General features: G+C 40.4%; 3 protein-coding genes and 1 non-coding gene across 16 annotated transcripts; 1 reads left to right on the forward strand and 3 right to left on the reverse strand.

The window, feature by feature from the left end:
- The first annotated feature begins 5332 nt into the window (after positions 1-5332).
- On the forward strand, positions 5333-10956 carry LOC116213661 (serine/threonine-protein kinase AFC3). Of its 12 annotated transcripts, none has more exons than XM_031549103.1 (14): positions 5336-5602; positions 5736-5873; positions 5999-7126; positions 7253-7379; positions 7897-7923; positions 8003-8156; positions 8255-8303; positions 8563-8677; positions 8892-8983; positions 9078-9225; positions 9773-9837; positions 9923-10020; positions 10461-10566; positions 10672-10956. In XM_031549103.1, exons 3-14 carry the CDS (start codon positions 6980-6982, stop codon positions 10804-10806), a joined length of 1263 nt encoding a protein of 420 aa, XP_031404963.1. In that variant the 5' UTR covers positions 5336-5602; positions 5736-5873; positions 5999-6979; the 3' UTR covers positions 10807-10956. The 12 variants fall into 12 exon arrangements, 11 of the variants coding, with proteins under 11 accessions (XP_031404963.1, XP_031404648.1, XP_031404808.1 ...); XM_031548788.1 differs by having other exon boundaries at positions 5336-5583; XM_031548948.1 differs by having other exon boundaries at positions 5336-5583; positions 6005-7126.
- Positions 10957-11464: 508 nt separating this feature from the next.
- Positions 11465-14125, reverse strand: LOC116213570 (putative pentatricopeptide repeat-containing protein At3g15130). The gene has a single exon (XM_031548613.1). The coding sequence runs from the start codon at positions 13916-13918 to the stop codon at positions 11855-11857; it is 2064 nt and encodes a 687-aa protein (XP_031404473.1). The 5' UTR covers positions 13919-14125; the 3' UTR covers positions 11465-11854.
- Positions 14126-14183: 58 nt separating this feature from the next.
- TRNAL-CAA lies at positions 14184-14267 on the reverse strand. The gene has a single exon. It is a non-coding gene; the product is annotated as a tRNA-Leu (tRNA).
- Positions 14268-14832: 565 nt separating this feature from the next.
- LOC116207903 (DDT domain-containing protein DDR4) lies at positions 14833-18238 on the reverse strand. Of its 2 annotated transcripts, none has more exons than XM_031541055.1 (11): positions 17854-18238; positions 17611-17721; positions 17436-17522; positions 17315-17352; positions 17133-17214; positions 16890-16996; positions 16637-16814; positions 16463-16555; positions 16139-16262; positions 15980-16025; positions 14833-15624 (listed from the first exon to the last, which is right to left on the reverse strand). In XM_031541055.1, exons 1-11 carry the CDS (start codon positions 18049-18051, stop codon positions 15174-15176), a joined length of 1515 nt encoding a protein of 504 aa, XP_031396915.1. In that variant the 5' UTR covers positions 18052-18238; the 3' UTR covers positions 14833-15173. The 2 variants fall into 2 exon arrangements, with proteins under 2 accessions (XP_031396915.1, XP_031396987.1); XM_031541127.1 differs by having other exon boundaries at positions 15980-16022; positions 17854-18237.
- Between the last annotated feature and the right edge of the window lie 4864 nt (positions 18239-23102).

Consider the following 23102-nt stretch of genomic DNA (forward strand, 5'->3'; position numbering starts at 1 on the left):
GGCATGATTTTAGTGGACCCGACAAACACGATGTTTGTAATCAAGTCTCGAATGTGTGGGTTGTTTTTAAATTGTTCTGTCTTATGACAATGTGGCTTTTACAGATTAAGAGTGTTTTCACCTAAAATCCAAAACCTAGCCCTACCCTTGACTATTTGCCCATGTTTGGTTAAGCTGAGTTTGAGGTTAATCTGTTTTTTCGTATTTTAACCCGTTCTAAACACAAACTTAGGGAAATGGGAGCACGAAACACCGCTAAGGTGTCGGCAGGTCAAGAACCGGTAGTCATGCTCTTGAACCGAAAAATATGTGTGTGTATAAAAAATCAAGATCACGCGACACGAACTATCGAAAGTCAATAGCCGGCGTCGACCGATCCCTTGGATCCATCGGGGTTGTGAAGACCCCAAAAGAGCCAAGAAACCGGTCGCTCCACCCGAAAGTGGTCCAAAGAGGACTTGTATACCCCGACTTGAGCCGCCTCAAATTGGGCCTAGACTTAAGTCAAGATATACGAGTACTCCCTAGATATCCATGCTACACGTGACACGTATCTCGGTGCTTTTAAAATTGTGAATTTTAAAAAGGGTATAACCAACAGTTCTTGAACTGTCGACGCGATTACAGATTATTGACTGGTTCGTGTAATTCATTTAAAAGAGTCGAGTGATTTATTTTAGCCAAGTTTAGTGTCCCGATTGTCCCGTGTGTGGAATTTTAAGTTAATTAAAAATTTGCCGAATGCTTTAGTTTACGGGTTTCGAGCCGCCGGAACAATCATTAGGGTTAAATCCAATTTTTAATCAACTTTACGTGATTAAACCGATTCATGTGAGGTTTTAATCAAAGACACATTCAAACATTTCAAGCATGCGAATATGGGCAAAATGATCACAATAAAATTAATTCGTCGGTTTTAAGTCCAAGTGATTAATTATACCGTTTTGATGTATTATTTGCCTTAGATGCTATGGGTCTACGAAGCGGTTTATTTAAATCTAACGCATTTAACTTACGATTTATCATCCAATCAAGACCAAACATAAAATACGGTTGCATGCAATCATATATCATTCATGATCATAACACACATTTTATAAATTGTTCAAGGATCGAGTTAGAATAATTTCGAAAGAACAGAGACTGATTTAGAAATTCGGCTAAAAATCCCGGGGACTGATTTCAGACAGCTTGAAAAATTCCCCAGACTAATTTGGAATGTCTGAAAAGTTTTGTGAATGAACAAGAATTAAAAATGGCCCGGGACCTGATTGTAACAGATTTGAAAGTTTGGGACTGATCTAAAAAAAGTGGAAAATGTCACAGGGACTGAACTGAAAGAAATTTAAAAGTTTTATGGACTGGTTTAAATCATTAGAAAATTCTATGGCTGAATTGAAAATTTTAAAAATGGCCCAGGGCTTGATTGAAACAAATTTTAAAGTTCGGGACTGATATGAAAAAAGTGGAAATATCATAGGGAGTAAACTGAAACAAATTTAAAAGTTTTCTGTCTGGTTTAAATCATCTAAAAATTCCATGGCTGAACTAAAAATGTTGAAAATGGCCCGGGGCTTGATTGAAACAAATTCAAAATTTAGGGCTGACCGAAAAAATTGAAAATATCTGTAAGGACTGAATTGAAACAACTTGAAAAGTTCATAAAACCGGCTTTTGGTGTAACTCACAAACGTTTACTTCACATTACACCATTTAAACAAACATTAATATGGAAATGAGGCCCTAATCATGCTATTATGTCGGGATTTATACCCAGCCTCGGGGGAAGGAAAATATGGAAGTCGGGTCGGATAGTAGCGGGTCGGGTATCTGGTCGGGTCGGGACAAACCCGACTGGTTGGATTGGCTCCCAAGAAGGCACTGACTTGATGGGCTTGATTCTGCTGGACAAGGGGAATCTGCCCGAGGATTCCGAGCGGCATGAGGACCCCTAGACACGGCCTTGAGTGGAGATGCAGTGGTTGAAACCTGAAACAAACTGGGGAGCACAAGGAAACCGTGAAAATCGTAAAAAAACCAAGGAAGGGAACGAAGAGAGCCAGAGTTGCTTCGATGGCTGGTGCGGCGGGTGATGACCCTCGAAAGGCCCTTGAGCTAGGTGGAAAACAGGGAGTGGAATCACGGGTTGCTGAGCTGAGGGAGTCACGTGAAGCAAAATGTGGGCTGGCGGTTGTGAGCTGAGAGAGAGGTGGAGCTGTGAGGTGAGGTCGAGTGTGGGAGCAGAGGGGTCAACTGAGAGGAGAAGAAAGTGTGAGCTTAGGGTCTCTAATCGGTCGTGAGCTGAGAGGAAAAGGAAAGAGGGAGGTGAGGGAATTGGAGCATGAGCACAGGAGCCGTGAGGGAGTTGCGGGAGAGTCTATGGGAGGAGCTGTGAGGGCAAGACTGAGAGAGAAGCTAGGGTTCCCTTGAGGGAGGGAGAGTGAGCAAACTGAGGTTTTTTTTTATCTGAGGGAGAGCGACCGAGCCGAGAGAGAGGTGAGACCTTACGGGTTTTTTTCGTTGCAAGCTAAGGGAGTGCATTAGGGTTTTCTTTGCCAGCTAAGGGAGCTCGTTAGGGTTTTCTTTGCCAGCTCAGGGAGCTCGTTAGGGTTATTTTTAGCTGAGGGACCTCGGTTGAGGGTACAAGTTGGAACGAGCCGGAGAGAAAGAGAGAGAGAGAGAGAGAAAGAAAGAGCTGTCACGTGAGAGAGTACTGGGGGTTCCAAGGGGCAGAAGTGGCGTGCAAAAATTGGGACCACTAGGAATCCGAGGAAAGAAGCAGAGAAGAAAGGGAGGAGGAAGAAAAGGAAAAAAAGAAAGTTCAGGTCCCCGGTTCAGAGGAGAAGGAGAAAAAGAAAGAGAAGAAGGGGAAAAGCGGGCAGGAAAGAGAAGGGGCAACGGTTAGAAGTCCTAACCGACTTCTGACCGACCCTGACCTTTTTTTTTCAGATTTAGAAATTCAAATTTAACGCGCGTAGAGATTAAAATTCTCGTCTTTGCAATTGGATGTCGAAAAAATGATCCGGGACCGGTATTGTGTTCAGAAAAATTTATGGATCAATGTTATGCAATAAAATATTTTCCAGCCTTAATTTTAGTTCCGGATTATGAAAATTGACTTTGACGTACGTGAAATCCAAAGATATTCTGTAGAGTATTATTTCTGAAAAATTATAAAATTGGTGTTAAACTATGAAAATTCCTCATTTTAAAAGTCGTGCGTGCTTGAGCGATTAGCTGAAAATATTTCCCTCCGATTGATGACAAAAATGACGATTTTACCCCTCTGGAGCCGGTGGACCGAAATAGGATGCTGACACCAACTTACATGCTTTGGGGTATTTGGACAGTTCTTTACAAAGTTGCTTGGCTGGTTACAAATGTGGCACCTAGAGGATTTAAACTTCTTTATAAATCTACTTTTCTTCCTAGTACTTTCATTTCTTTCCATAGTATTTTCTGGATTTGGCATTAGATGTCTTCCACTTCTTATAGTGTCTTTTCTTGTTAGTGGAGCAATTGCAGTTTCTGTCTTTTGAGGAGCACTTGATGTATAGTTCTAGCTTTTCACATGTTCGATCTATGGCTTTGTTTCCCTTCACATACTCTCTTATGACATGCTTTTTCCTGCAGATGTCATAAAGAGCTAAGTGGATTTCTTGCTGAATTTCTCATCTTGTGCAGTAAATTATTATTCTTCTACTGGAGGAGCTGGGATAGAGGAGAAAAAGGCTTGCTTAAGGGAGATGTATGCGCCGAGCTCGTAGAATAGGCGGACCATGTGTTTAAAATGAAGGTCAAGGTGTTTCCTTTTGTAGCAACATATCTTTTCAAAGAACTCTATTCTTTTGAGCTCTTTAAGATTATCAGGGTTCCCAATAAATGCAATATGCATTAATCTAATGGCTTCAGCGGGATTCGAAATGAGAAAAAAGACCTGGCCTGCTTCTCCCATGATGGACCACCAATTTTGAAGTATTCCGATAAGTCGGGCCATGAAATCAGTCAAAATGTCATGGTTATTTTGGGTAGCGGAGTGCTATCTAGAAAAAATAAACTAGGAACTCTAAGAGTCTATCTAGCCACTTAGAATAGGGGATATCATCTTGAGTGAAGACAATATTTCCCTTTGGAGGTGGTGTTGCTGTTGTTTGCTATTGGTCGGAGACTTCAGAATGGACATCTTCGTCTGGGCCTTGAACTCCTGACCCTCTTCAAATCATTTTAAGGGCGGATATGAGTCTTCTATTTCCCAAGATGAAACTTTTGAGTCGTCTTCTGATGTCTGGACATTTTCTTCTTGAGGTGAGTCAAATAAGTCCTAGCCTCTTTGCCTGTTACTGGAGACCATTATATGATCAGCATGGCAGCTTCTTTTGAGAAAAGAGCTTATGGGACTTTCTCTTGAGGAAACCATAAAGGCTCACTTGATTTTTTCTTCTTCAAGGTTGGGAATAGAGGCAACAGGAACTTCACTAGGAGGGGTTTCTTGCACCTCTTTCTTTTTCTCCTTCTTTTTACGTTGTGCCTCTTTTGCTTGTCTTTTGCTTGTTTGATCTTGTCCCTTAGGTCCACTAAGCTAGTCTTAGAGGGCTTCCGTTCTGCTCTAGAGGGGAAAAACATTAAGGAGCTCCCAATATATGGCCTTTTCAGAAAACCAAAAAGGCTTGAGGTCAGCGATGATAGTGCTGGTGTCATTCTAGGGACTCCAAAGAGAATCGCAATCCGGTTTCTCAGTTTGCGAATTTCTTCCTCTTTTCTATTCAGATCAATCTAGAAATAAGAGATAAGAGGGGCCTCCTAAATCTCCTCAAGCCTTTTTTATCATACACGGAGGACGATCGGGTCTCTTGGTAGTGGTGGTCAACTTTATTGTCTAGCTAGTTGACTTGAATAAAATTCGTGTCAAAATTAAAAAGGGATCAAAATTCATATTTTTTAAAATCATTAACCATTTATTTATTATAATATCGTATTTCAATGCATCATATTAATCAGTGTTATCAGAACCAGATCGGACATCGAACCGGCCGAGGTGTGGGTTCATGGATTTATGGGTTCAACCGAGGGTTCGATAGGTCGGACCGCATGTTTAATTATAAAATAAATATTTATTTATTATTTTAAGAAATAATATAAAATACAAGAAAATAGTAATAAATATTAGATAATAATTAATATGTGTCAATTTTCTGCCTCCATTCTTTTTTAGAAAAAGCCTAGAGGGGCAATATGTGACTGCCTTAGAAGTCTAGGGGCCGTTCTATACTTTTTACTTTTTTTAGGGACTGAAATCTAATATTAGCCCTACTTTACCCTTCACCTTGTTCCTTTGAGCAGTAGAGCCGCATTGCCTCACTCTGTTGCATATCAAGCTTCACGCCCCGGTAGCAGCAGAGGCCCCGAGGAACTGAACCTGAGGAGAATGATTGAGGAACTCGATCTATCGGAGGTCCCTTCGGTGTTCATCTGCCCGATTTCGCTCAAACCAATGCAGAACCCGGTGACCCTTTGCACCGGTTAGACCTACGAGAAGTCGAACATCCTCAAATGGTTCAGCCTCGGGCACCTAACCTGTCCCTGGTGGTTCTCTCTCTCTCTGGTTCTATTCTTCCCTGGCTGACGTGTTCTCAATTGCCGTTCGAGTCTCGATAAAGTTCAAATCTTTCAATAGATATATGTGGAATTTGTTACATGGGGTTGACGTTTGTTGTTGTGGCTGATTGATTGTCCAGCTAGAAACTACTAGAAGGGAGAACGATGGCTTATGCGATGAAGCCGACAAAGCTGGGTTTCGAGGAATCTGAGCCACCGTAGATTCACACGGATTAGGATAACTCTATCTTCAAAGAATGTGCAGAAACTTGAGAAAGGTTTGAGATTTTTCCTCCAAATCAAACTGCTCCCTTATCGTTAATTAGATTGAGTATAGCATAATCATTTTCATGGATGTGATACAAGCAAAGAAGTTCTCTCTAATTGTTGCTACAATTACAAGGATAAGTTGAATTACTCAAACATCTTGTCCTCGAAGATGTGCCTCGAAGGAGAAGAGGAAGCGGAAGCTCTGCTGCCGTGCTGCCTCGCACTCTAGCCCCCCTGCCGTTTCAGGAGCTGAACTGGAGTGAAGATGAAGAAGACTAGGGTTTCAACGTTTCAGCTTTCAGAATCGTCAATTGTGCTCATTTTTCAGTTTCGGGTCGGGGATTTCCTTTAAAAATTTTGAACCTATGTAACTGACCGATTCGAATGGGTTCAATGATTTATCTAAAAATCGATCGATTTTTTGAGTTCACTGATCTTTTTGTGTATTTTCGATTTTTAAGTTAACCGGACATAGGTCTGGTTTTCGATCCGATCGATCGAATCGCCCGATCCGATCGAGTTCTGATAACACTAATATTAATAAGCTTTCGTTTGATTTCATAATTTGATTTTAAAATTTTAACTCTAACTTTAACTCTACTCACTACACAACAAAAGTCAACAATACAATTATTATTTTTTCATTTTTCTACAAATTTTTTAACCATTCAATTCAATTTTTAATAATAAATTCTCTCAATTATTCATTATTTTTTCACATTTTTTCTCATAATTTAACATCACAATTATTACAAATAAATTAAAATTAAAATTCAACTCAATTCAACTTTGGAATTAAATGGACTATATAAACTCGTGCATATTGCGGTTAGGTGTCTAGTAATTTTTAAACAAAATTTACACGGGTTCCTATCTAGCTTTTATTATCACAAGTAGGAAATTGATCAATCAGCGTCTTGCTCATTAATATCTACATCATTTCAGACCCTTCAGTTGTGCTCTCTTCCTTTCTGTTTGTCGGATCGGAACAGCGAAACCCTAATTCGTTCCTTTCAACCGTATTTCTGGGAGAATATTTCTGTTGCAGATTACACGACTGGCCGAGCTTGCTTAGCACAACTACGTCGGATTGATTGTTTGAGCTCTCCTTGGCATGGTTATCGCGAGGACCCCTCCTATGGAGAAGGAGCGAATCCGGAAACGGCCACGTCTCGCCTGGGACGTGCCGCCGCCGGAGGAAGAGGTTCGTATCGCACCGTCTGCTAGGGCTTCACCCGCATTCGAAGCCCAACCTCTCGAAGTCCGTCTATTAGGGTTTTCTCTTCTTCTTTTTTTTTTTGGGGGGGGTGGTGGGGGAGGGGGAGGGGGACAAATTGTTCGCCGTTGGTGGCTCTGATTGAGGATTCGGGCATGGAATTCTTTGTAGGCTTTAGAGCGGCCTGCGGTGGCTGCTCATAAACTCGTGGTGGAGCGGCACATTACGCCTCCGAGGAGGGACGATGACCGGGAAGGCCATTACGCGTTTAGCCTCGGCGAAAATCTCACTCCAAGATGTATGTTCTCTCTTACCTTCAAAACCTGAATTTTCCGGCTATTATATTGCATTCTGATTTTAATGTCATTTTATGCATCAAAATCTGATCTTTCAATCGTACCTGGGGCAATTTTGGTGGTAATGGTTAATTATTGCGTGCCAAACTTATCGGTTGCTCGGTCTCAGAGAGGGGTGATGTCAATCATGAGTGATCACAAATTGGGGGAAGTGGATGAAGAATGGGAAGATTAATTTATTAGAAATCGAGAAAATCAATTAGAGAATTTGAGGAGTTTTGAGCGCATAGTACGATCAGTTGATATGTTCTCTTTAAACTGTAGCTTGTCGAACCTCGTAGTGAGGAAGATCCTATGCCATTATCACCAACATGTCTGAATATAAATATGTGACTGGGTACCTCAATTATTGGTGTGTCCTGTCATTTCTGGAGGCAGCTTTTTCGGTCTCTTACCTTTTTCCGGGTCACTGAAATATGAGACTCACTCTGTTTTTGCTAATTGTTTGTCATATATCAGATAAAATTCTCAGCAAGATGGGTGAAGGTTAGCCAAAGAGAGAATTGGTGTCTTCAAGATCTTGTCATTATCCGCTTGTGCATTCATCATGTTGCTGGCGCTGTAGGCACATTTGGCCGTGTTTTGGAATGTTGGGACCGCCAAACAAAGGAATACGTAGCTATTAAAGTAGTCCGAAATGTGGCAAAATACCGTGATGCAGCCCTGGTTGAAGTTGATATCCTTCAGCACCTTGCCAAGAATGACAACGGCAGCTCTCAGTACGGTCATCTCACATCTGTTTTAGGCTTCTGGAATTTCTCTCTTAAAAACACCCTAATGCTCATTCCTGCTTATTTCTCTTAATTCATATTCTCAGCTGTGTGCAGATCTGCAATTGGTTCGACTATCGCAGTCACATATGCATTGTGAGTACTCCGCGGAAAACTTCATTATCTTTTCTTTGTATTGTCATTTTCTTGAATCATGTTGAGACTGGTGAAGGAAATGGCTTTTTGTTTCTGCATGATACTTTTATCTTTGTGACCTCTGCATGAGTACCATGTAATCATGCGTTGAACGGAATCATTTTGGATTAAATCAGTTTACTAGTGGTTTGTCCTTTTGAATGCAAGATCGGAAACTAAACAGACCCCTTTGTTGCATGGTTTTGGATGGTGTTATCAGGTGTTTGAGAAGCTTGGACCAAGCTTATATGATTTTTTAAAGCGAAATAGATATCATCCATTTCCTGTGGATCTTGTTCGGGAATTTGGACGTCAGCTTTTGGAATCTGTAGCATGTCTGTGGATTGCTCTTTGCTGTTTCTTCTAATTTTTTCCCTGCAGCATAATCTTATTTCCTAATCACTCACCCAAATGATAAATCCTTACTTGTCCCTTTTTTCCAGGTTCTAGCACCCTGAATGGGTTTTCTACAGTATATTTGGCTTCCTTTTTTTATAAATGGTGATGATGAATATTTGACTAGTTCTCTTTGCTCTTCATTTCTGGCAGATATGCATGATCTACACTTAATTCATACTGACCTCAAGCCAGAAAATATACTTCTCGAGTCCTCTGAATATATTAAGGTTCCTCAACTTAAGGTATACCGCTTTCAATAATAAAAAAAAGTCATGCCGAAATTTTGGCTGGTATCTCTGTTATGTAATCAATAAAAATTTGCTTGGAATGACACAGAGAATATCTTCAGACGAAACGCAATTCAGATGCTTGCCGAAGTCTAGTGCAATTAAAGTGATTGATTTTGGTAGCACTACATTCGGTAATCAGAAACATAGCTCCATTGTCTGTACCAGGCATTACCGAGCACCTGAGGTTATACTAGGTAATTAGTGACGGTGTTGGCCCAGACTAACATTTTCTATTTGCCATACTTCATTTTATATTTAGCGCGAATTCGCTTTTGTCGAGTTATTGTGTTAGGTCTGCATTATGGACGATAATATGAACTTTACCGGAGAAACACATTCAACAGTGGTTACGATCTCCAGTATCAAAAGAATTAAAGATGAACCTTTAAGATTCCGATAATGGGTTTGATATGTAATATCACCTTATAATGAGAATCGGTTAATTATACAACGTGAGGAAAAAACCGTAGTATAATTTTGATGTCTATTGTGATTTCATTTAACTTTCTTGGGGATGGATAATCTTTTTTTGGTGTGGACCTCAATATAGTTCCAGCCTTCACTTGGTAATCCTTTGGTTTATTGATTGGGTTTGATTAAGTTTACCATAATGAAAATACTTGGAAGCAATTTTTTTGTGCGGTTCGTTTGAATAAAAGCTTGAAACCTGTAGTCTGGTTGACTTGGTAGCAATATGAGTTCTGCAACAATTTTTCTCATCTTCCTTTCTTTTCGGTACAGGTTTAGGTTGGAGTTATCCTTGTGATTTATGGAGCGTTGGTTGCATACTTGTTGAACTCTGCTCGGTATCACCTTTCGCAAATGTCTCCGGTGGACTTGGAACTTGTGAGTTCACCAGGAACTGATCACATGTCTGGTGTCTGTTCTCAGGGAGAAGCACTGTTCCAGACTCATGAAAGTCTTGAGCATCTCGCAATGATGGAGAGAGTGTTGGGACCTCTTCCGGAGCATATGATTGTTAGGGCTAGGTAGGGCATCCGTCGGATCTTAGTTCATCTTGGAAAGTGTTTGCACTGGTTTGGACCTGATAACTGGGAGAACTACTTGAAATTGTATTACTATTGACATGGCATGGATGAACCAATCGTAGTCTAGTAATTGTACAATGGTGTTCTTATGTTTCTTGTCCTAGTTTGCTTGCTTCAAACCACTGTTCATCCAGACCTTGTTTCATGAAAGGATTGCCTTAAGATTCCTTGATTCTCAAAATGTTCATTTGAAATTGCTCGAGATTGACGTAGTTCTGTTATAGTAAATATCAAATCAGGTTTTCCTTTTTGAAGGTTTACACCATCAAAACCTTGTATTATGAGCTTAATAGATTGTCCTTTCCTCATGTTTTTTCTTCTACTATTGTTGGAAGTGTATGCTTCATTATCTGAATTTTCATCATCGTTTTGCATTACAGTCAGGGGGCTGAGAAGTATTTCAGGAGGCAGTCACGACTAAACTGGCCTGAAGGGGCTTCTTCACGGGAGAGTATAAGAGCTGTCACAAAGCTTAATTCTCTACAGGTCAGCCTCTTTCATCCCCTTCCTCGTTCAAGCCAACATTATATAGCGGCGTGATTTTCAGGATGATTAGCCAGATTCTGAGATGGTATGATTATATGGCTGCAGAAGCTCATATCACGATATGCGGGGCCTACGACGTCGTCCCTCTCCTGTCTGCTGCAGGGTCTGTTGAAGTATGAGCCCTCAGAACGGCTCACTGCTCGGGAAGCCCTCAGCCATCCATTCTTCAAGAACCTATAATGAGGGGAAGATACAAAGTGGATCGTCATATAAACGAAGTGGACCTCGAAAAAAAAAGAAAAGGGCAAATCATCTTTGAAGAAAACCAAGAGGACTTCGTGTTGTACTATATTTACAATGCAATGAAAAATGATCTTTCATTTTTTGTTCTGTCTCGGCAGTTTCAAAGCTTTCTGAACTTAAGGGCAAGTCGGACTAATGGGACCTATCATACTATAAAATCAAACTGAATAGAAAACCAAGCCAGACTAGGATTGACCAACAATGGATGTATGACAAGTTTGGTTTCGGGATTACTTCAATAACTAAACCTTGTCCACTTCCGTATGTAGCTGTAGGATGATTCTGGTGGGAAAAGCTAAATCAAGGTAATCTTGCACGTGACTGAATAACTATTGATATCGCACATTCCGGTTTGCAATTTCGTTATGGATACCACGGCTTGCAATTTCGTTATGGATACCACGGCGGGTCCTAGAGATAGAGTACAAGATCATAGATATGTAAAAAGGAGTATGTACCTTTTCCCATCCCTCTAATCAATTGAGATGCCGCCCGATGCTAGGGTCATCCGGAACATTGGCATTCATATCATCCCTCTTATTTCGTTTCCTGGTAAATTCTTGGGGTCCATCTGATGCGATCATGCGATGAGGAATGGAATAGATTACAAGACATTTGTATTTCATTCTAATCTATTGATCGCGTTGTTAACTCATTGAGCTCTAGTAGATAAAACCAGGCATTCATGACCCCAAAAATATCCTCTAACTTCCTCACAAGTCCGGTGTAAATCTCACCTTCCTCTCATATTTAAGTTCATTTTTTCTCGCTTCCTCCATTAGCCAACCTTTCAGAAAGCTCACCCCTTTTGTAGCCCGAAAATGGGCTTACCGGTAGCTGAAGAACTTGCACGAGTAAATAAGATGCGCTTGCTTACAGTTCATGGTTAAATTAAAAGATCATGGGTCATCCATCAGGTTGTGGCTCCGATCCTCCAGCACCCGAAGCTTGGTGAGGCCACTTCTCTATAAAAGAAGAAACAGGCCTACCAGTAATCTCTACAGGAACACAAACCATCCTGGAACTTGTGAAACCTATTAGCATCTCTCACCACGAACACCACCTTTAAAATTCTTGACAAGCCCTTTATGAACTCATGACAGTCCCCGCAGACCCTCAGGTTCTTGAAGACCCGAATCACTCCTCTCCCCTGCTCTAGCCCACCGGAAACCAAAGCCAATCCTATCGCCAACTTCTCGCTGTGAACTCTCAAGCTCTCCCCTTTCGACTCTTCTTCCACATCGTGCAGGGCAAACCCAACCCGATGCACATACCCAATCTCTTCCTTCATCCGCCTCTCCATCTCATCCAATACCTCATGGATTCTATCTGTAAGTGGGTGTGAGTCATCGCTGCTGTAAAATAAGTTCATCTTCTTGTCGATCTCAACCCAGCTGCATCCCCCAACTTTCTTTAACCTCTTCCTCTTCACCAGTTCTCTCACATGTTCACTTTCTTTAAAGTAGCCTGCATCAAGATAAATATTCGACATCATCACATAATTAACCGGGTTAAAGGCGTCCATTCTCAGTAGAATCTCCCCAACTTCCCTGCCCAGTTCAAGGTGCCCGTGAACCTTGCAAGCACTAAGCAGTGTCTGCCATATTCCTACATTCGGTCTCATTGGCATGCTATCAATTAGATTTTTCGCTTCTTGGACTCGTCCTGACCGTCCCAGAACATCCACCATGCAAGCAAAGTGCTCCACATGTGGTTTGACCCTCCTGTCACTACGGAATCTCGAGAAGATCTCTTGACTTTCTTCTATGAGTCCTGAATGGCTGCAGGCTGTGAAAACAGCAAGGTAGCTCACTCCATCAGGTTCGATGCTCTCAAACCGCATCCTATTGAACAAATCAACAGCCTCTTTCCCAAGTCCATGCTTCCCGTATCCAGTAATCATCACAGTCCAAGAAACCACGTTCCTCGATGGAATTTCATCAAAAAGTTTTTTCGCCTCATCCAACAAACCACACTTAAGGTACATATCAAGAACAGAATTCACTACAGAAATGTCCAAGCCGCACGGAACTTTAACGGTGTAAGCATGCATTTGCTTGCCCTGCTCTGCAAGGGCAAAGTCAGCAAACACTCCGATCAAGCTAGAAAGGACGAACCCGTCTACTTCCACATTGATCTCTTCCCTGAGCAGCCTGAACAGGTCCATCGCATCAGATAAGTTCTCAGCCTGAGCATAACCCAGGATTAATACACTCCATGAAATAATGTTCTTCTCCTCAATCCAATCAAACAGTCTCCTCGCCTCAGATAGATATCCACATTTTATATAGAAATCAACGAGAGCACCAGCAACAGCGGCCCAGCTGGAGATAGGAAACCCGTTAGCTATCAAGAAGGCGTGGATTTGCGCTCCCTCGAGAAATGCCCCGAGATAGCTGCAAGCCTTCAGCGTGCTTGCAAACGTGTACTCGTCAGGAATCTCCCCTCCCTCTCTCATCTCCCGGAACAGAGCTAAAGCCTTCTGTTCGTTTTCTACCAGCACATATCCCGCAATCATGACATTCCAGCTGATGAGATTCCTAAAGGGTATGCTCCTAAAAACGCATTCGGCTTCGCTAATTCTCCAGCACTTAGAGTACATATCGATTGCACAATTTCCGACCACACAGACCAAATCGAGGCCCAACTTAACACTAATCCCGTGGACTTGCACCCCAGTCGCTAGAACCCCAAACGTCCCAGCCGCCTTCAACGCGGTCGAGAGAGTGAACTCATTAGGCCTCTGGCACGACGAGCCCACCATCCGAGAAAAACAGGAAAGCGAGGCCAGAGGGTCCCCATTCTGCAGGTACCCAGTCATGAGGGCAGTCCAGGAGACGACGTTCCTCTCGGGCATTCCGTCGAACACTCGGCGGGAAAGGTGGACCCGGCCGCACTTGGAGTACATGTCGATCAGGTCGTTGTTGAGCATCAGGTCCCGGCCGAGACCTGTCCTCAGGAGGGCCCCATGGAGTCGGAGCCCGCGGCCGAGGAGGGCGTTCTTGGAGCAGTCGCGGAGGAGATTCGCAAATCTCTGGCGCTCCATCATTCATAAGAAGTGGCATGTTCTCAAGTACATATACATACATACATGTATATATATGATATAGAGTAGTAAAATGCAGTTTGAGCTGTAATTGTAGAGCTAATGATTTGGGCCCTTTAGCTTTGGGTGGGAGTCTGCGTCGTATTGCTCAGTTTCGTTGGCCGCCATGTTTAAATTTGGGGAAGCTTTCTCGGAACAAATTTTTAAAATATAAATATAAAATTATATCAAATATGAATATATAATGTTATTTTATTAAAAAACTAACTGTCAGAAGTGGGATTTGAACCCACGCCCTCTCACGAGGACCAGAACTTGAGTCTGGCGCCTTAGACCACTCGGCCATCCTGACCCTTTGTCGATCTTACGCTTCCATTAATTTATTAAACAAAACCAACTAATACCGATAACTAAAATGGGCACCTCCACCAATTGTTACTATTACTACAGTCACATTGACATACACCGTTTGCAACCAGCAGACAACTTTTGTGAGGCAGAGGCTCTCCCAATTGTTATTCTGATTCCTATAACGAACGAGGTCCAATCATTCAGTGTGTACAATTATTGACATATCGGTGCATCTTAGGCCATGCACTTTTACATACAATTACCGCACAAAGGAGCCATATCATCTCCAATCGATCTAGTCTTTTATTTTTCTATGAAATTCGAGCGTAAGCTCTATACTTTTTAACACTTCGACTTTGAGCAAGTTAATGAACCTTGCGTACCAGCTGAGGTTGATCTACTTATTTCTCCCCCTTGGTCATATCCTTATTTGGAGGACCAGCTTTTTTCTTGTAAGAAGAATTTCATGCCAAAAACCCAACTGATGCAAACAGAGAGCTTGACCACTTCACTTAGCATGATCAGCACAGATCCTTCTTCCCCATAGAAAAACCATAACGACGTAATTAGAATCAATAAACTGCTGCTTCTTGAACTTCCGACCGTTTGATCCGCACACAGCTTTCCACAGAGACCAACTACCAAGAAACTTATGACCATCCATCCCTCCATTCGAATAGATAATAAGCAACAAAAAATTGCATATTTCCCATGTACATCCACAGCATATTAGTTCTGCTTCGACATAACTCAAAAACTTCGTAAAAGCTAATTCTCCTAGTATTCACTGTTCATCAAATTTGTGCACTTACTCACATATCAAAAGCTTCCTACTCTTCTAGCCAAAAAAACTCAACTCAGTTTAAGCTGCCCTGATGTACACATACCTACCTCTCAGTCTATAGGACTAGTTCTCTGCATCATCCGAGTCAGGAACTACGATAGAATCAAAAGCAGAGTTTTGGACAGGTCTTTGCCTTAGAAGGTTCCTCGTGTTCGGCTTCATGGTTTCTTTGGCTTTCTGATTGGTGACTCCAGCTAGTCTTTTGCTCCACTTAACTCCAGGTGCCTTCAGACGATACCCCAGCCTATCGTTTTCCTTGTCCGACTCAAACAAGTCAAGACTCATCTCACTCACTTCCTCCTTTGCACCATCATATTCCCCATCCTCTCCATCATCCTCATCATCTTCAGGTTCTTTGCGCTCCTCAATTGATGTCTTACTTCTCGAAGAATGATATTTGTTGTTCGAATCTGTGTCCTCATCAGACCCCCCATCAGATATGCTGACTTCCACTCGGAGCTCACCCTGTTTGCTTTGTTTTGCATGCTCTTCACCTCTCTTCTTCTTCCTCTTCCTGAATGCCAAACATTGAATCAGTACAATCGGACTGGCTTCTCAATCAGTATTCAATGGTAACAGTTCATATGAAATTCTTTGACCAGTTTCTATCATCAAGAGATCGTACGTCTCTTTCACATCAACAAGCTGCCAAAGGATAATCTTTAAACTATTCAATTCCTGAGCCACAAATTCAATGTCGCTTGATATTGTCTAAACTAAACAGTTCCTGAGTCCAACACTACGTATAGATCCACATATTCTGCCACCGCATAAAGAGATTTTGGATTGGTAAAGTGCAACATCCTTGAGAACCATGTATCAATAGTCACATATACAGAATAGCATTGAAAAGTTTTGGGCAATCTTACTGTGTCACTCGTATAGCTTCATCAATGGCACGATCATAGTCATCTGCTTCCACATTAGAAAGCATTTTAACTTCAGCATGGTAAGCCACAATAGTGGTAACTGTAGATCTCTTAAATACAATAAAGAAAAAGGAGATTTGCAGAAGCTTCAGATCATACCATATGTGTAAGTAATAAGCCTGTGACTACGACAGGATCGAGAAGACACAGACGCATAAGAAGTTATACGGCTACTGAGATGCATCTTTTGCCTTTCTATCCGCTTCAGTGCATTCTCTTTCTTCTGCTATTCATGAAAATCATTGTGGTCATGATTTCCAATAAAACCATAAATTAACTGAGATGAATGGATAATAAGAAAAGGCAGCTCAAGGACAGGTCTTCGATCCAGAGGCCTTCTCAGACCCTCGCCATCGTCAATGAGTGCACTTGGAGTAATTAGAAAAACTGAAAAATAAACTAGTGAAAATCTGAAGAACTTGCCTTCTTTAGTCTCTCAAGCACAGGTATCATGTCAGACTCTATGATCCCACTGATAGCAACTTTGGCTCTCTCTTTGCTCGATGCAAGTTCATCCTAGCACGTTCATCAACAAACGGTGAGAATAAGGTTTATACTGCCAGAAGTCATAAGTCAACAAGTTCAGATTGCCCTTACTGCAACTTGACGAAATTCCTCAAGATTAGTAGCTACTGTTTCCCATTGAAAACTCATAGCTGGTTGAACAGAACCCACTGTATAATTACTCTCCATCTTCGATTTAGAATTTTTCGAGAGATCTGATTTGACTATTGCCTGGTACAGTCGATGCCCAATCACAGCATTCCCCTCATACCTACCATTACCAAACAGAAACTATCACGAACATTCAAGGCACTTGGAAGGTATTAATGCTTTATGCGGTAAGTACCAGTAAGACGTCCCATTTCCATCATCAGCAACTTGCGCTTTGCGGAAGAAAGATATCTGATTTCCATCTTGAAGGACATCGTTTACATGAGAAACTGCATCATCTTGCTGCCAATAACAGAGCTGAATCACATTGCAAGTCGAGCAAAAGAAACTTGCAGAATGTCGATGATGAAGAGTACAAAGAGCGCATGCTACTAAACTAGAAGGAGAAACATAGCATATCCTGAGCAAAGATATCAACCTCCAGTCGAAGTTCACAAAGAGCTTTCAGAATCAACAGGCGTTCAATGGGATCAAGTTCTTTGTATTTAGACATCTCCTCTCTGCAAAGTAAAGCGCAGCAAGCCACTTGCGCATGAGCTTTGCAGCAGGGAAAGAGCCAAAAATAGCCAAATCAAGCAAAGGAACAGAATACAGCCATACCCATTAGCTGCTTGTAGAGGAATTTCACCCTCAGCAACCTATGAAGACAGTGAATAAGCAATGGGACCGACTAATCATAATCATTTGAATCAACTCTCTAGAAAACTCAAACCCAACTTACCCACGGCCACCATGGATTGAGTTTCTTGCGGAGTATGGTCAGCCAGGCATCACAACAGTTCAGAGTTTTGCTCACAGGCGGTATCCCCTGCGTCAACGGAATAAACACAAACAAGTGCTCAGCACGAGCAGTCGGAGAGCTGTCGACCAGAACCAGAATTATTAAACCTAAAAACCTTCAAAAGTTTCACGTGTAGCTGCACAAGCAAATCGTTGGGCCTGATGATAGCGGTCTCGATCTCCTCGGCAGAAATCTTCGGAGCCTTCTCCATGATCGGCTCGAAAACCTGCGGAGAGCCAGAACGGAGGAAAATGTACGAGCACATTGTTAACAATCCTCCCAAAGTCGAAAAGCATCAAAATCGAACACGTCTCGAGGACCAAAAGCACCAGGAACGAGAGTCTCCTCTGTTGCTTACGCATAAGAAGTTGAGAACAGAAGCTAGTTCCCACTGCTCCCGCAACCTCCTCAGTTCCTTCTCCATCGCTACGTCTGACCCGTCCAGGACCACCACCGCCTCGTGGCCGCCTCCTTCATCGACCTTCGCCTTCTTCTTGTCCCTTCCAGAGGCAGCCTCGTCCTCTTCCGCCGCCGTCCTCCGATGACGATCGGGCATTTTGCTTTGTCCACAGCAGCAAAACCTAGAGAGAGAGAGAGAGAGGAGGGAGGGAGAGAGAGGCGGTTGCGGTTGAAGTGCTCGAAGAAGTGAAGAGAAGGGAAAGGAAGAGGAACAGCCAGAGACGGAGAGAGCCGTCAACGGAGAGAGACCGGACCGGAGGGAAGAAGGAAAATGGGAGGGTAAAAACTTTGCCTTCCCGCCTAAATGTTTTAACCCCGCCCCGCCTGGTCTTGTTTTATTATTTCCTCCTGTTACCGCGGTTAATATTAAATAATGCGGAAGTAAGGTCGATGTGTAAAATAGATAAATAAACAAATATATAAACGTAAAACCATCGTAAAGATTAAAAGAGGACAAATTTATTTGTTATTTAATTTTGTGGGTAACATTTCTTTTTTGCTGGGAAAAAGGGATGGTGGTCGTGGGAACTAGGAGTGTGCACGGGTACCGGGTATACCCGGAATCGATCGGAACCTACCCGTAGATCGTATTGAAAATATGATAGATTACGAATATTAAAATCAGGAACCGATGAAAATTGATTTCGGTTCAAATTCCTGCATACATGGTACCATGAACCGGTTATTTATTAAAAAAAGAAAGGAAAAAAAGAGTAAAGTTACTGTCTCCTCTAATGAATCAGAACAGATGCATTTTGTTGTGTGAAACCGTAATCTGGAAGTTTAATTTTGTCGATAGATTGATGAGATATATTTTTTTGTGAATTAATCTAAATTTTGTGGATATTCTATTTAGCGTGATCATTGATTATGTATGTGACATTTTCGATTTTATTTAGCGAAAGAAAAAAATTTACAGGTTCTAACAAGATACCCGGAACCTGTGGAATAATACAGGTTCTTGGTAGGTTTCGGTTCCAAGATTCAACAGGGTAGGGTCCGGGTATCGTAAAAAATATATGGTACCCGGAACCGATTACCCCTAGTGGGAACTAGTGTAGCAACCTCCACATGACGTAATCATATGCACCTGAACCTCGCATCAGGGCATTCCCCCTTATTTGCTCCCAACTCCCAAGTCTTCGAGGAGAATTGATTCCCTAATCTACTACTTGGAACACTAGCGCACTATTAACTGATCTATACACCTCATTGGTATTTTCGAGCGCAACATGAATTTGTATATGATTTATCATAATCCTAGACCCTATTATTTATATACTAATTTTAGTTCAAGTAAAAATTTCTTTTTTTTTTAATTATTATAAGGAAAATCTATGCGCCTAATGCAAATGAAATAGAAATCATAATAACTAATAAAGGGGCACGTACAGTCCCACTAAGTATCAGACTTGGAATTTCTCGATTAACAGGCAAAGGCGTGCATTGAAAGAAAATGATACCTAAAACGTAGCGGAAGCGAAATAAACGATAAATTAAAATTTCATTCATTAATATATGTAGAATCGACATCCAGAATCTTATTCCGACTGTGTGGTATCACTTTGCCACGATTAAACAATGCTAACCTGACAATCTTATTAGGGTTATCGAAAAATATCTCTTTTGCAAAATTCCATCAAGAAGCCAAGTAATCGTCTTCTTCAATAATCGCCTACCGCCCAAGTATTCAGCCTCTAGCTTGTCCACACGAACGCATCTTTGGCAAGGGGTTGTTCCTCCTTGACTTGAACTAGTCTCCATGGGTCGCCCACGCGATCAAACTACGCTATAGAGTAAAGGTAAAACGGGTGCTGAACTCCATGTGCAACGATGGCTAAGGGAAGAACTAATTTCTTTCGATCAGCATTGTATTTTAGGTGGTGTGAGGCTGCTCTTTTCAACCTTGAGCCCCTCTCTGTATTCTTCCTTTCTTGGGCATATTCACTAATTAACAGATTTGACCATCATCTAATATATATAACACACATATCGCAAATAGTCATTAGGATTATTTAGCAATTATAATTAATTCACAATTAATTACAATTCGCAAATAAGTCCCAGTGACTTGAGTAGTTTCTAAAACCACCCATGAATTATCTCATAACTCACATTAGTCCCAAAAGAGAAAATCGTAATGTACTTACTAATATATATACATTATTTTTATATATAGAGTGATTTTCCATTTAAGGATACTATTATATCAAATATAATAATTCCTTAAATAAGTCCACATCAACATTGGATTTGACTTTAGGATGTGCTAGCACCCCTACAACTACATTGCAAGTCTAATATGATAATTGATTACTAATTAATCGCCTTAATCATAATCAATTAATTCTTAGCTCAAACACGTCCTATTTTGTGTGATTAACTAGGTTCGTCACTAAATGGCCAATGAGACTATAATGTCAACTTTTAGACATTATTGGAAACTCATTTCCACAACCAAAAGTATAATTCCCCAAATACCCTTGGTTTTCAAAGATTGTGAGTGACACTTAGCAGCATATTATAATAATCCAATTAGCGACGAATATGCGATTAAGACATTATGTTAAACCAATGACCATATATGCCATGTACTCGAGTCCCTTCATTGCAGATCTCGATCTAACTAGAGTCATGGTTAATGTCAAACCCCCATTGCTGATCATATAAAACCTCTAAACTTATATTCGTAGATCAATATTGACCACGGAGTTTATCAAAGTGGCTTTACCTGCCTAGGAGAGTACTTTTGTCTTCCATGATGCAGGCTTTATTTTAATCTTGTCAATGAGGAATTGGAAAAATTCTTTCTTCTTTCTTTTGGTGAACAATGGATGGCCAAGATATTTTGCATCTTCCTTTAGTTTCCTCATGCCTAAGATGATTTTCGCATTTCTTCTTTTGCCTGTTGTGGTGTTCTTGGAGAAGAAGAGACCCGACTTAGTGCAATTAACTTCTTGTCCCAACCAATAGCAAAATTTGTCAAGGATGCTTTTTATGGCTGGGATGGTTGCTTCAGTTGCGTTGGAGAGAATTAGGAGGTTATCTGCAAACATTAGATGGGAGATCTGCAGTCTTCCTCTACTTCTGCCCTGCAGAGGAGTCGAGACAATATTTCCATTGATATGACAAATAAGTAGGGTGAAATAATACGAAGAAAATGGGATGGATTTGAAAGTGATTTGTCAAACACCTGAGCTGCTCTACTCGTGTAGGTCAACATTGAACTCAAAACAATAAAAAGCTAAAACCAATCAATCCCAAATCCAAGAAAATGGGATTGATTCAATCAAGTTAGAGAAAGGGCTGGGTTGAGTGGGTGAGAATAGACTTGCCAATCTGTGAGTGGGAAAGGAAACCCTAACCTGCCCTTAAAATAATGGTAGGACACCAGAGTGGGGGGATGGAGGTGTAGTTGGAAGAAGATAAGGGGAAGTTGGTAGGATATAAGGGGAAGTCGGTGATGGTGATCGTGGCGGCGAAGAGGATGAGAGGTAAAGATGGAGATGGGAGCCCCCCTTTCTGTCTTGTTCATGCCAGTGAAGAAAGAAAAAGAAGAGAGAGAGAGAGTTGGTAACAAATTTAAAATATAAGACTATCGAGTCCTTTTAAAAAGATAGAGAGTCGGTCCAGGATACATGTGTCACCATTTTATTAGTTAGTCCACCAATGACATGGCATTGTTATCCTTAAACCGAGCCACGTTAGCCACTCCGTCAATTTTTTATAGAAATAATCACGGCGAGATAAATATGGCACATGATACAAACATTATGTTTGGTTTAAAAAAAAATTTCAACTCTACTCAACTTAACTCCACTTATCTTCAATTCAACAATACAATTATTACTTTTTCATTTTTTTTCAATTTTTTTAACTATTCAATTCAATTTTTAATATTAAATTCTCTCAACTATTCATTACTTTTTCCACAATTCAACAACACAATCATTACTTAATTATTATTTTCTCTCAACTATTCATTACTTTTTCATACTTTTTCTCATAATTCAACAAACACAATCATTACAAACCAAGTAAAACCAAAACTCAACTCTAAAACCAAACATAACCCTAGGGTAATTTTTAAATTATGAAATAAAATTGAGGCACCCTAAAACGTTGGACTACATGGTGTTAAAAACCCTTATTTATTTTTTACTTTTCATGGTAGTGTTCACAATATAGAGCATAATTTATGATTTTTTTCTTGATAGCTGATAATTCATCATTAGAGTTATAAAAAAAGTTTATGTTAATATCGATATACATATATATATGCAAATTTTCAATATATACATTTGATAAGTATATTAATAAATATAATTCATTGACCTCCTATATTTTATATTTTGCAATTTATGCCTATACATATCACTAAATTGAAATTAATAATTTTTTAAATTGAACAAAAAATATATTTTTCCAAATATTATTTCTCTAACTACTTCAATTTAATTATTTTTGACAAAACAATTATTTTAGATTACTTTTTTGGTTATCACCGCAACATTAAATCAAAATTAGCGATTTTATTATCGTGGAGGACATAATTAATTATCATTGACTATGTGTCTTAGTAATTCTTTTTTCAAGTAATTTGTTTTAGCATAATTTCAAATGTTTCCTTTTCTAGGATGTATTAATTTAGGTTGTGTGGTTTCGATGTTAGATACAAAAATCCTACTTAGTATATCAAAACCTCTGTCTCTGATGAAAAGCTAATGATCCTCCAACAACATTCAAGAGGGAATTGGTTTTTAATCCATAATATCTTTTACAAAAATATTCGTAATGTATTCAATTTTAAATATTACTTTTTATTGAATATCAATATAAAAGGTCGAGGCGAGAGCTCCATATGATAATACTCAGCTCCTGGTGAAATGTCTTAAGTTGTTCGAATCAGTTCATTTGATAACCCTCAACTTCACGTGAATTGACATTTTGATTTCAGTTAAATGAACTCTTACTATATTCTATTGATATTATTTCAACAAATGCTAGAAAATTGTCTAAATTACTCGCATGTAGTAATTTCTAATTTAAAAAATTCTTAAAAACGAAAAATTTCCTCAAAAATTAGAAATAACTCCTCGAAATGCGTTGTATTCTTCAAGTTCAATGTGTTGAATTTTCTAAAAATAC

The sequence above is a fragment of the Punica granatum genome, chromosome 1, assembly GCF_007655135.1.
Source record: "Punica granatum isolate Tunisia-2019 chromosome 1, ASM765513v2, whole genome shotgun sequence".
Lineage (NCBI taxonomy): Eukaryota > Viridiplantae > Streptophyta > Magnoliopsida > Myrtales > Lythraceae > Punica > Punica granatum.

Excerpts from the sequence above, each read along its gene's own strand:
- LOC116213661 (XM_031549028.1), top strand. The coding sequence starts at position 6,980 with ATGGTTATCGCGAGGACCCCTCCTATGGAGAAGGAGCGAATCCGGAAA. Across the intron at positions 8,984-9,077 it reads TTAAGGTTCCTCAACTTAAG|AGAATATCTTCAGACGAAAC; the intron begins GTATACCGCTTT and ends GGAATGACACAG. Across the intron at positions 10,567-10,671 it reads CAAAGCTTAATTCTCTACAG|AAGCTCATATCACGATATGC; the intron begins GTCAGCCTCTTT and ends ATATGGCTGCAG.
- LOC116213570 (XM_031548613.1), bottom strand. The coding sequence starts at position 13,918 with ATGATGGAGCGCCAGAGATTTGCGAATCTCCTCCGCGACTGCTCCAAG.
- LOC116207903 (XM_031541055.1), bottom strand. The coding sequence starts at position 18,051 with ATGCCCGATCGTCATCGGAGGACGGCGGCGGAAGAGGACGAGGCTGCC. Across the intron at positions 17,722-17,853 it reads CTGTTCTCAACTTCTTATGC|GTTTTCGAGCCGATCATGGA; the intron begins GTAAGCAACAGA and ends GGCTCTCCGCAG. Across the intron at positions 16,997-17,132 it reads TTTGTGAACTTCGACTGGAG|CAAGATGATGCAGTTTCTCA; the intron begins GTTGATATCTTT and ends TGTTATTGGCAG.